This window comes from Miscanthus floridulus, chromosome 8 (assembly GCF_019320115.1).
Source record: "Miscanthus floridulus cultivar M001 chromosome 8, ASM1932011v1, whole genome shotgun sequence".
Taxonomy (NCBI): Eukaryota; Viridiplantae; Streptophyta; class Magnoliopsida; order Poales; family Poaceae; genus Miscanthus; species Miscanthus floridulus.
Genome location: NC_089587.1, coordinates 166,185,729 through 166,198,003, shown reverse-complemented (window position 1 = coordinate 166,198,003; position 12,275 = coordinate 166,185,729). Strand labels below are relative to the sequence as shown.

General features: G+C 54.3%; 1 protein-coding gene across 1 annotated transcript; it reads right to left on the bottom strand.

Annotated features, from left to right (window-relative positions):
* Positions 1-718: 718 nt before the first annotated feature.
* LOC136473928 (uncharacterized) lies at positions 719-9,242 on the bottom strand. Its single transcript, XM_066471549.1, has 2 exons — positions 8,928-9,242; positions 719-1,171 (listed from the first exon to the last, which is right to left on the bottom strand). The coding sequence occupies exons 1-2, from the start codon at positions 9,126-9,128 to the stop codon at positions 959-961; spliced, it is 414 nt and encodes a 137-aa protein (XP_066327646.1). The 5' UTR covers positions 9,129-9,242; the 3' UTR covers positions 719-958.
* Positions 9,243-12,275: the final 3,033 nt, after the last annotated feature.

The window sequence follows — 12,275 nt, the reverse complement described above, 5'->3', positions numbered from 1 at the left end:
TACTAAATGTAGACGAAATAAAAAACTAATTGCACAGTTTGCTTTAACTTTGCGAGACGAATATTTTAAGCCTAATTAGTCAATGTTTGGACAATAATTCATAAATACAAACGAAATGCCACAGTGAAGAATTCACTGTACAAACGCGCAAATCTTTCCCGCAGGACAATTGTCCCTACTTTTGCCAAGAAAGGTGTCACCCTCAGGCGTCCATATCCACCCACTACCTGCTCCTCTCATGTACAGTAACTATAGAGCAATCATTTCAGGCTTGTGCCTATTGATTGACACGCTATAAGCAAACAGTCAAACTGAAGTACTAGCAGCAATCGATCGCTAATCGCTAAAAGTAAAAAAGTGTCAGTGGCATGGCATCGACACCGTCCAGAGTGCTGGGGTCAAGGAAACCTACCCACTCAGGATACAGCGATAAAAGAGGATCACAAGCCTTGAACCAGCTTTGATCTCATGATCTCATCTGATCCCGTAATCCACGCACGCTTCGACTGGTCTGGCCTGGGCCGGGGCATCTGCCGCGTCGGGCACGAAGCACGCCTGCACGCCTGCACGCCAAGGCAGATTCGTTCAACCCACACCCAAGGCGAGGCAAGAGCAGATCGCCGGCGCCACGGTAAACAGAAGACCACAGGACACGCACAAGCTTTTACCATGTGTTCTAGTACTAAATCCACCAGTCAAAACAATGCGACCGAACACAGAACCAAGAGTCTCGGCAGAACCGAGAGCGCTGCTACTAGCATCCATTGAGACGAAAGATTCGACCAGAGTCTCATACGCAGACGACCAAAAATTTACAGCAACGCACAGCAGCAACGTTTAAAACAAAAGAGCCAAATACTCCAGCGTAATGACGTTCACAGGCGTTGACTGTTTATATGATGCTCAAGCATGTGTATGTTCAGTGGGTGATTTGACTAGGGCACATCTTGCTAGTGAATCACTTTGCCTTGGGTTTCTCCTCCGCACTGGCCTTGGCAGTCGTCTCCTGGCTCGCTTGCACGATGGCAGGCACAGGCTGAATGCGTTCGTAGCGCTTCCTGGTCAGGGTTTCCCCCTTCAGTGCGGCGACGTATCTGTCGTTCGTGTCCTCTTTCCGTTGCAGCTCGCCAAGAAACTCCGCCAGTCTCTCCCTGTTTACTTGCCCCATCATCTGTTTGCCACCAATTTGTCATCAGTGACCATGGAATCACAAATGTAAACATTTGATAGCACAACAGAACACTAAGAAAACAACTTGCATACAAAGTGGAAAGAAAATAAAAGGATGCAAATGAGTAAATGATTAAGCATAGCAAATTTTATTTGTTTGGCAAGTAGTAAACCAGTAATACAATGTGTCATAAACACCTCCCAAGAAAAATGGCATGTCTGCTAGTGCCTTTCATGCTAATTAACATGCATCAGTAATGGGCGTAAGCTGGAACTTTCAATAAAGAAGTTTTCAAATGGTATAAATGGTAATCAAGGCAGGCAACTATAAGCTACTGATTCAACATGAATCCCAGGTAACAAGAATAGTTAACTATTACTAGGTGTTCTATTCAATTTCTACAGCCCTGAATGCAAAAACTAAGGAAATCTTCAAAATGGGCAGCGCATCTATAACTCTATCCAAACACAGTAACACCACCAAGGAGCTGAACATACTGCATCTAGACAGCCAACCATAAAGCCCCTCCTCAACTGTCCACTACCTGTCTGTGCTGGTCATTGGTTCATGGTGGTCAGGACTCATGAACTCAGGATTCCCAAAATGGATTGCTTGTCTCTCTATGATGGATAAGTCATGTGTGGCTGGTCTTTGTGGGGCTGTTGTTGCTCACATGGTCCTTGTGGCTGTTTTTCTGTTTTTAGGACAGCATCTTAGACTAGAGGATAGCATCTTAGACTAGAGGACAGCATCTTAGCTAGGACAGCATATTAGCATCTTAGACTAGCATCTTGGCATATGCTTGGCTGGCTAGCAGCCTATAAATATGTAACCCCAACCCCTCAGGTTGGTATGGCATTTGTGTGAACTTGTGTGAGAAATAGACAAGAAAATTGCCCCAACTCCTAGTGTCATCCTCTCTCGATGAGAGTAAGAATTCTCCTACTACCAAGAGTGAGAATTCAGCGACTAACAAGTGGTATCAGAGCCGTAGTATCCTGTAGCCTAAGCATCTCCTGCTCATCCCCTTGCCCAGCCTCGCAACAGCCCCAGCTGAGAGTAGCAGCAGTTCCGGCCGCTCCTGTTCACTCCTCTCCCAGCTCGTCTGAAGCAGCCCTCTCCCCACGCAGCAGCCCCCCGGTAGCGCGTCATGTCCGCAGGGCAGTCTCAGCGCTCGGTCGCCTCGAGCACGCGGCGTCGGCAGGAGGCTGAACTTGCCGCAGCAGAGGAACGCGAGCGAGCGGCGGCAGAGACCGCTGCGGCGGCGGCAAGGGCGTCGAGGTTGGCAGCGGCGGAGCTGGCAGCAGCCAGAGCGGAGGCGGAAGCGGCGGCGGCGGCGAATGCAGCGCGTGCGGCGGCGGCGGAGGTCGAGGCTCTGCGCGGCAGCATCGGCAGCTCCATTTCCGCTGACGACACCGCCGACGCAGACCTCGAGCTGCTAGAGAGGGAGGCAGCGCGAGCGCGGGCGGCGCAGTGGGCAGCCGCGCACGTCCACGAGCGTGGCGGCAGCCCAGACAGACGCGGACGCGCTGGCGGCGCTCCTGGAGGAGGCGCGCACGGCGGTGGCGCTCCTGGGGCAGCCGCGCACGCCCACGAGCGCGGCGGCAGCCCAGACAGGCGCGGACGCGCCGGTGGCGCTCCTGGAGGAGGCGCGCACGGCGGCGGCGCTCCTGGAGGAGGCGCGCACGGCAACGGTGGCGGACGGGTCGATGGAGAGCACGGCCTTCACAGGCAGCGTGGCTCTCTCTCTCCGGATCGGTACCGACGGGTCGATGGAGAGCGCGGCCTTCACAGGCAGCGTGGCTCTCTCTCCCCGGATCGGTACCGTGGTTACCACGGGCTCCAGGCTGTTGTCAGGGACGTCGGTCCCGGCGGTGGGTGGCCTACCCTCACCAAGACCAACTACGTCGAGTGGGCTACGGTGATGAGGGTAAAGCTCCAGGTGCGGCACATGTGGGAGGCAGTCCGGTATGGCGACGTCGACTACGACCTAGATCGACGGGCGCTGAATGCTCTCATCGCTGCAGTCCCGCCCGAGATGCAGTTCTCGCTTACCAGCAAGCGGACTGCCAAGGAGGCTTGGGACGCCATCGCTGCGGCACGCATCGGCAGCGACCGCGCCCGCAAGTCCACGCTGCAGGCACTTCGCAAGGAGTGGGAGAACCTGGCCTTCAAGCCAGGTGAGGACGTTGATGACTTTGCTCTCCGTCTCAACACTCTGTTGCAGAAGATGGTGCAGTTCGGCGACGACACCTACGGCGAGGAGAGAGCTGTCGAAAAGCTCTTCCGCTGCGTCCCCGAGAAGTACAAGCAGATGGCTCGCTCGATCGAGTCGCTGCTGGATCTCTCCACGATGTCGATCGAGGAGGCGATAGGTCGCCTCAAGGTTGTCGACAGTGATGAGCCACAGTCCCTCTCGGGGCCCATCACCACTGGCGGGAAGCTCCTTCTCACTCGGGAGCAGTGGCTTGCTAGCCAGGGTGACCGGAGGAAGGGGGAGCCTTCTTCCGCGACAGGCGGCCGCAAGCGTGGCAAGCCGCGCAAGGCGCGCAGAGACGCCTAGGCCGGGGCGCGAGGACGTGCCGAGGGTGATGCCCGCGGAGGCGCCCAGGGCGGCGCCGCCGGCAGGCACAAGCCGGCACGAGACGACACCTGCCGCAACTGCGGCCAGCTTGGCCATTAGGCCAAGGACTGTCGACAGCCACGACGCGGCCAGGCCCACGTCGCACAGGCGGAGGAGGAGCCGGCTCTGTTCATGGCACATGCCAGCATCGAGCTACCTCCAGCGGCACCGGCCGCAGCGGCTCTCCTCCACCTCGACGAGCCAAAAGCACACGCCCTCCACGGCGACAGCTCCGGCAACGACAAGATTGACGGGTGGTGCCTCGACACCGGCGCCACCCATCACATGACCGGTCGACGGGAGTTCTTCACCGAGCTTGACTCTAGTGTTCGAGGCTCCGTCAAGTTTGGGGATGCCTCCGGCGTGGAGATCAAGGGCGTCGGCTCCGTCTTCACCACCGTGTCTGGTGAGCACAGGCTGCTCACCGGAGTCTACTACATCCCCGCGTTGAGGAACTCCATCATCAGCTTGGGACAGCTGGATGAGAACGGTTCGCGCGTGGTGGTTGAGGACGGAGTCATGAGGATTTGGGATCGTCGTCGTCGCCTTCTTGCCAAGGTATCCAGAAGCGCAAATCGACTCTACGTTCTTAACGTGCAGGTGGCACAACCCCTCTGTCTCGCTGCTCGTCGGGACGACGAGGCGTGGCAGTGGCACGAGCGTTTCGGGCACCTTCACTTTGAGGCCCTGAAGCGGCTCAGTGCCACGGAGATGGTGCGAGGCCTGCCGTGCCTCGACCATATGGAGCAGCTCTACGACGTCTGCGTGTTGACGAAGCAGAGGCGACTCCCCTTTCCCCAGCGGGCGAGCTTTCGAGCCAAGGAGAGGCTCGAGCTTGTGCACGGGGACTTGTGTGGCCCGGTGACACCGGCCACACCGGGAGGACGACGCTACTTCCTGCTGCTCGTCGACGACCTCTCCCGCTACATGTGGGTGATGGTCCTCGGCAGCAAGAGAGAGGCTGCGGACGCCATCAGGCGCGCGCAGGCTGTTGCGGAGGCGGAGTGCGGCCGCAAGCTGCGCGTGCTGCGCAGCGACAACGGCGGCGAATTCACGGCGGCTGAATTCGCGTCGTACTGCGCTGACGAGGGCATTCAGCGCCACTACTCCGCGCCGTACAGCCCGCAGCAGAACGGCGTCGTCGAGCGGCGCAACTAGACGGTTGTGGGGATGGCTCGGGCCCTCCTCAAGCAGAGGGGGATGCCGGCTATCTTCTGGGGAGAGGCGGTGGTGACGGCCGTCTACATCCTCAACCGCTCGCCTACCAAGGCGCTCGACGGCAGGACGCCGTACGAGGCTTGGCATGGGCACAAGCCGGCGGTCTCCCACTTGCGGGTCTTCGGCTGCCTCGCATTCGCCAAGGAGCTTGGCCACATCAGCAAGCTCGACGACATGAGCTCTCCGGGAGTGTTCATCGGCTACGCGGAGGGCTCGAAGGCCTACCGCATCCTCGACCCGAAGACACAGCGTGTGCGCACGGCGCGCGACGTTGTGTTCGACGAAGGGCGAGGATGGGCGTGGGACAAGGCAGTGGACGACGGCTCAGCTCCGACGTACGACGACTTCACTATCGAGTACGTCCACTTCGAGGGAGCTGGGGGAGTAGGCAGTTCTTCTTCGGCGAGCGCGTCTACCCCAGTCTCCGAGCCTCCACCGACCCCGGCACCTGCTACTCCGACAGCACCACGCTCTCCAGCCAGGACCTCGGCTGCGATGAGCTCTTCGCCGGCTCCACCATAGCTGGCAACGCCACGCACTCCAGCACCGACAGGCACCACTCCGGGCACGTCTACTCCACCACCAGCTCGTGTCGAGCACGGCCCGGTTGAGCTCGCTACTCCGCTCTCTCACGACGAGGAGCGCGTCGACGCGTACCACGACGGTGAGCCGTGGTGGTACCGTACGGTGGAGAACCTTCTCGGCGACCAGCCGGTGCCGGGACCGGTGCCTCACGACCTGGAGGCGCAGTTGCACCTTGCGTGTGACGACGGCGAGCCTCGGTCGTTTGCAGAGGCCGAGAGACACGCGGCATGGCGCCCCGCGATGCAGTTGGAGATGGATGCGGTTGAGAAGAACCACACCTGGGAGCTTGCTGACCTTCCTCGTGGTCACCGCGCGATCACCCTTAAGTGGGTGTACAAGTTGAAGAGGGATGAAGCCGGCGCCATCGTCAAGCACAAGGCTCGCTTGGTGGCACGAGGTTTCGTGCAGCAGGAGGGGGTCGACTTCGACGACGCTTTTGCTCCCGTGGCACGGATGGAGTCCGTGCGACTCCTCCTTACGCTAGCTGCCCAGGAGGGCTGGCGTGTTCACCACATGGACGTCAAGTCGGCGTTCCTTAACGGCGACTTGAAGGAGGAGGTCTACGTGCACCAGCCGCCGGGATTTGCGATCCCCGGCAAGGAGGGCAAGGTGCTCCGCCTGCGCAAGGCCCTCTATGGCTTGCGGCAGGCACCGAGGGCGTGGAATGCCAAGTTGGATTCCACGCTAAAGGGGATGGGCTTCGAGCAAAGCCCGCACGAGGCGGCCATCTACCGACGGGGCAATGGAGGAAATGCCCTGCTGGTGGGTGTCTACGTCGACGACTTGGTGATCACCGGCACCAAGGATGCGGAGGTGGCGGCATTCAAGGAAGAGATGAAGGCCATCTTCCAGATGAGTGACCTGGGGCCTCTCTCCTTCTACCTGGGAATCGAGGTGCACCAGGATGACTCCGAGATCACGCTTCGACAGACCGCCTACGCCAAGCGCGTCGTTGAGCTAGCTGGGCTCACCGACTGCAACCCAGCTCTCACTCCGATGGAGGAGAGGCTGAAGCTGAGCCGCGACAGCACGACGGAGGAGGTGGACGCTACACAGTACCGGCGCCTTGTGGGGAGCCTTCGCTACCTCGCCCACACACGGTCGGACTTGGCATTCTCCGTCGGCTACGTTAGTCGGTTCATGCAGCGACCGACGACGGAGCACCAGCAGGCTGTGAAGAGGATCATCCGCTACGTTGCGGGGACTCTCGACCACGGCCTCTACTACCCGAGGTGTCCTGGGGCGGCACACATCGTCAGGTACAGCGACAGCGACCACGCCGGCGACATCGACACCAGCAAGAGCACGAGCGGGATCCTCTTCTTCCTCGGCAAATGCCTCGTTAGCTGGCAGTCGGTCAAGCAGCAGGTGGTGGCCCTGTCCAGCTGCGAGGCCGAGTACATAGCGGCCTCCACCGCTTCGACTCAGGCGCTCTGGCTCGCTCGACTGCTTGGTGATCTCCTCGGCAGAGACACTAGAGCAGTGGAGCTCAGGGTGGACAGCAAGTCCGCTCTGGCCCTGGCAAAGAACCCCGTGTTCCACGAACGCAGCAAGCACATCCGGGTGAGGTACCACTTCATCCGAGGCTGTTTGGAGGAAGGGAGCATCAAGGCGAACTACATCAACACCAAGGACCAGCTTGCGGACCTGCTCACCAAGCCCCCTGGGAGGATCAAGTTCCTTGAGCTCTGCTCCAGGACCGGGATGGTTCAACTCTCCCACAAGACGACGCACAAGACTTAGGGGGAGAATGATGGATAAGTCATGTGTGGCTGGTCTTTGTGGGGCTGTTGTTGCTCACATGGTCCTTGTGGCTGTTTTTCTGTTTTTAGGACAGCATCTTAGACTAGAGGACAGCATCTTAGATGACAGCATCTTAGACTAGAGGACAGCATCTTAGCTAGGACAGCATATTAGCATCTTAGACTAGCATCTTAAACTAGCATCTTGGCATATGCTTGGCTGGCTAGCAGCCTATAAATATGTAACCCCAACCCCTCAGGTTGGTATGGCATTTGTGTGAGTCTGTGTGAGAAATAGACAAGAAAATTGCCCCAACTCCTAGTGTCATCCTCTCTCGATGAGAGTAAGAATTCTCCTACTACCAAGAGTGAGAATTCAGCGACTAACACTCTACACTGTTAATTTGTCAACATGATTCAAGCTCTCAAAAAACAAGCAAGCGCTTTTGCACATATTAATGAACTTCCCATCGTCCCCACCCCACCCCCCTTAATTCTCCAAAACCACTTGTTTGTTCCCTTAACTATGATTTGATCGTCGAGCTCCTCAAAACTGGAGTCTGAGAAAGCAAGAGCTCAGGCTGCTAGATGGTTAGTTCCATTGTTTAGTGGACTATAGAAACAGAAAAACAGCAGTGAGCCATCTGATTTGGTTTTTGGTACGCAATGGGAACAAAGCTCCACAGCAGCAAGCTTCTTGGGTTGCAGAGATGAATTATTTTACACAAATGTGTGGATTCACATCATGAATCAGATGAAATTTTGTTTTCATGAACCAAAAACCAAGAAACCACCATGGCACAAGAGCCAACAACCATGCATACCTAAGAAAGCTAGATAGCACTATCAATACATACATAACACAATTTGAATGCTAAATGCTCCAATATTAGACAGCAAATTTTGGCATCTGCGGTTATGAGGAAAGCCATCAACTCTGCCAGTCCCAATATGAATAATATAATATCCAAAGTAAAACAAATGGTCAAATGGACTGACCAGCACCAGCAGCAGAAGAAAAAAACAAAAATAGTGGCAGGTGTATTAATATACTCTCTACAGAAGACCAGTATCTTCCTCCTGCAGCCTGCTTATACGTAGACATTGCTGCAATAGCTCTAAAAGCAAATTTGAACATACAAGAGAGTTGACTACTGAAACAAATACTATGTGTCTTGAATATTTGCTTCACGTCTTGTAACTTAATATATTGATTGACTCCTCAATATTACTAGCACTTGATTCATACACTACCTGGTTATTGGGAATAAGCATTGTAACAACAGGGCACCCCTCGACTTCAACATGAGCATAACAATGTCTTTAGCCAAAATTACTAATACACATAGATGTTGAGGTACCCTTACCCTAGCTCAGTTCCATCAATCCCTCAAACATGCTGCCGTGTATTTGAAATTCATGAATTTCAAGTGAGAAACTGATTGAACATGTAAACTAGATCGACCAATCAACCTTAGATCCCCAAACAGTGATCTCAAATCGCAGAGCATAATTTATAACAGTAACAATCAGTAATAGCATCCATCGATCACGGTGGGATCTGTACGAGGGAAGCGCTAGCACGCACCGTGGTCTCGGGTCGGGCCGTGGAGCGAAGGTGGGCCTCGAGCTGCTCGTTGCGGGAGCTGGTTAGCTGCATCACGCCGTAGCCGATAACGCCGGGGACGACGCCGCACAGCGCCGCGAAGGTGAAGAAGAAGGGCTTCGAGTCACGCGTCCGCCGAACCAGCCATCGCCACCCCGTGCTCTTCTCCCACAGGATCGACATCTCCTACCGGCCGCTGCCGCCGCCGCCTTCCTCTCTCCGCGCGATGCTCTAGTTCTTTCCCCTTTTCGCAGACTTCTCGTTTAGGTTTTCGCCATTCTGTTTCTCTTTTTCGGTGGGTTTAGTTCGCGAAATTGAGGAATTTGACACCGTAGCACTTCTATTTTTATTCAGTAATTAGTGTCCAATCATGAATTAATTAAGCTCAAAACGTTCGTCTCGCGATTTTCAATCAAACTGTGCAATTAGTTTTTTTCGTCTATATTTAATCCTCCATACACGTATCGTAAGATTCGATGTGTTGTAGCACTTTTTGGGAAACTTTTTGGAATTAAACACAGTCTTTTTCCTTTTTTTTCTTTTTCATTTGAACACATTATTTAATTTTTTATTTCTTTATTAGTTTCTTTTTGTTTTGATCTGGTACTGCTGGGGCAAGCCTGAACCATCCATAAAATACAATTTAGCAACCGTCGACAACTAATGTTGATGCCATATACACGTGCAATTAAGATATTTTTTTCCCATCGTATACATCTAGGGCCTGTTTAATTTCTGGCCCTGCCCCGCACGGTTGGCAGGTCTGGCCCTGGCCAGCTCGAGCACGGCTCCTATGACGCAACGTCGCGTGTTTGATTTACTTGTCGAGATAAGTGTGGTTTAATTGAGATCGTGTTTGATTTCTGGCCTAAATGGCCTATGGCTACTTTGCACTAAATCTGGTAGCCTTTCATCGAGCACCTGATAGGCGTGTCAGAGTGTTGCCATTGACAACACATGTAGCTAGGCTTCTCCGTCGCTCGTACCTTCCCGTCCGCCTCGAGGCTCGCCTGGACGCATCACCACGTCTACCCAGCTACTCCTCGCCCTGGTTACCGCACACAACGCTGTCATCCGTCGCCACCGCCACCATTAGCGACCTTTAGCTCGAGCTCCCGATCTCCCCGTCCGAGTCACCTTGTGCCCTCGTTTCTCTTTCTCCGGTATCGCAGCCACACCACGACCCCGTCCAACCCCTCTGTGGGCGCGAGCGGGAGGCATCGGCGCGCGTGCGGAGCACGGCGAGTTCCTTGATGAAGGTAGAAGCAACTCGTCTCGTCCCAGGAGGATTCGAAGGTGATGCCGTGGTGGCGCGGCGGCCGCGGCGCGGGAGCTGACCGACGACAGAGTGCCGCCGGTCGTCGAGCAACGGCGACCCCTGTCCTTGCCGGAGCTCCAAGCCGCCATGGCCGAGCCGCTCGCCATCACCACCTCGATCTCCCTCTTCACTGCCTTCCAGGCGGCGGCACGGTGAGTCAGACTCACGGAGAAGAAGGAGCGGTGGCCGGTGGGTGAGAGACGAAGGAGTAGGAGGTGACTCCATTTCGCCCATAAGTGCCCACGCTTGCTGCAGCCAGCCGGGCCAAGTAGAAACAAACTCCAGGAGCGTTTCCCCGGGTGCAGGAGAGAGAGGGCGATTTGCACGCGTCGAGCCGGGCCGGATGCTTGGCCAAATGAATCAAAGCCGGTAGCAACTGGAGGGCGTAGGACCACCCCAGGGCTCCATATCAAACAGGCCCCTAGGGTCTCTATGTGAGTTGGTGGTTACTCAAAGGGTCTCTAGCTGAGTTGGTCGACCTCGTAAGAAAGATGACACCTAGTATGGATCATATGTGATTTTGGTGGTTGATCGACAACATGACCAAATGGACTAATATGTTTGCTAGTATAAGGTTAGTTTATTTAGATGCAAGGATGGATTTAGACAAAGACAACTTGAGGATCAAAGTGATCAACACCTCAAGGAAGAACAAGGAGCTTTGTTGAAGATCAAAGAACACATGTAAGAAGTCAAGACATCAAGTAGAACAAGCTTGGACGAGGAGATGGAAGAAACAAAGCTAAAGGAGTGCTGCACAGGAGCACCGGAATTATCCGATGGTACCCTGCGTTGTAGCACGGAGTAAAGGGTTCGCTAGACCAGCATCATCTGCGTTGCACTCACCAGAAAAGTCTAGTGGTGTTGATTGGTCAGCAGTACAGCTTAGGCTAGGCCAGCGTCGCGGGTTCATAACCACGACAAGCACGTGGTTGTTCGTCAAAAGTCAGAAGTATGGGTCTTCGGTGGTTCAGGTACTCAAAAAGACAAGGGATACACAACGGTTTATCATGGTTTGGGCTATCGAGGCCCTACATCCAACAGTGAGGTGTTCTTCGTGTTCAGGAGCACCCAAATCGGGGGGGGGGGGGGGGTTTACAATGGAGGAGAATGAGAGTTTGGCAGGGAATCGCTCGGTGCTATCCTACAGCTCATCGGCGGTGAAGTTCTTCCCATCAAGGGACCGACCCTCTCTCTTGCTGGGTTGCCAGGGGAGGAACTCGCTACCGTTAGTCTCGGTTGCTCTGTCTAGCCGACGGTTCTACTGCCCAATCGATAGCCGATGGTTCTGCTGCCCAATCAATCTCTCTCTCTCTTGGAGCCAGCCTCCCCTAAAAGGTCTTAATTAAATGGCTAGAGGGGGTGAATAGCCTAATAAAATTTCTACAAATTTACTAGAACAACTTGTTAGACAATAAGATTGCGAAATAGAAATTTGCTCTAGCTCTACTTTTACCACTCGCAAGCCACCTACAAAATGCTAGTGACTATGATATCTATGTTGAAATCACACAAACAATCAAACTAGTGACTAAAGCTACTACTACCACTAGTCAGCTAGCAAAAGAACTAGTTACAACTAATTACAACTAAGCTACTCAACTAGCTAATCAAACAAGCAAACAAGCTCTACACAATTATGCTAGAAATTGATGCTCAAAAAAATTATGCTAGAAATTGAATGTGCAAGAGATAGAGCTTTATACCGAATCTAGCAAGAGATAAAGTCAATCAATTTGAATACCAATACGACACAAGATTTTTCCCCATGGTTCGGTTGCTTGCTAGGCAACCTACTCCACATTGTCGCGATACACTCACTTGGTGGCTCGCTGCTATATACATCACACCCCTAGCCCACTGCTTGCGCATCGTAAGAACTAAGACAAGGGAGGATCCACAAGCCGTGAGTAATCCACCAGAGTTGCCTTTCACGATCTCCCACATGGAATGTGCACAAGAACCCCTCACAAATCACCGATCAGAGCCGGAGACAATCACTACCCTTCAGT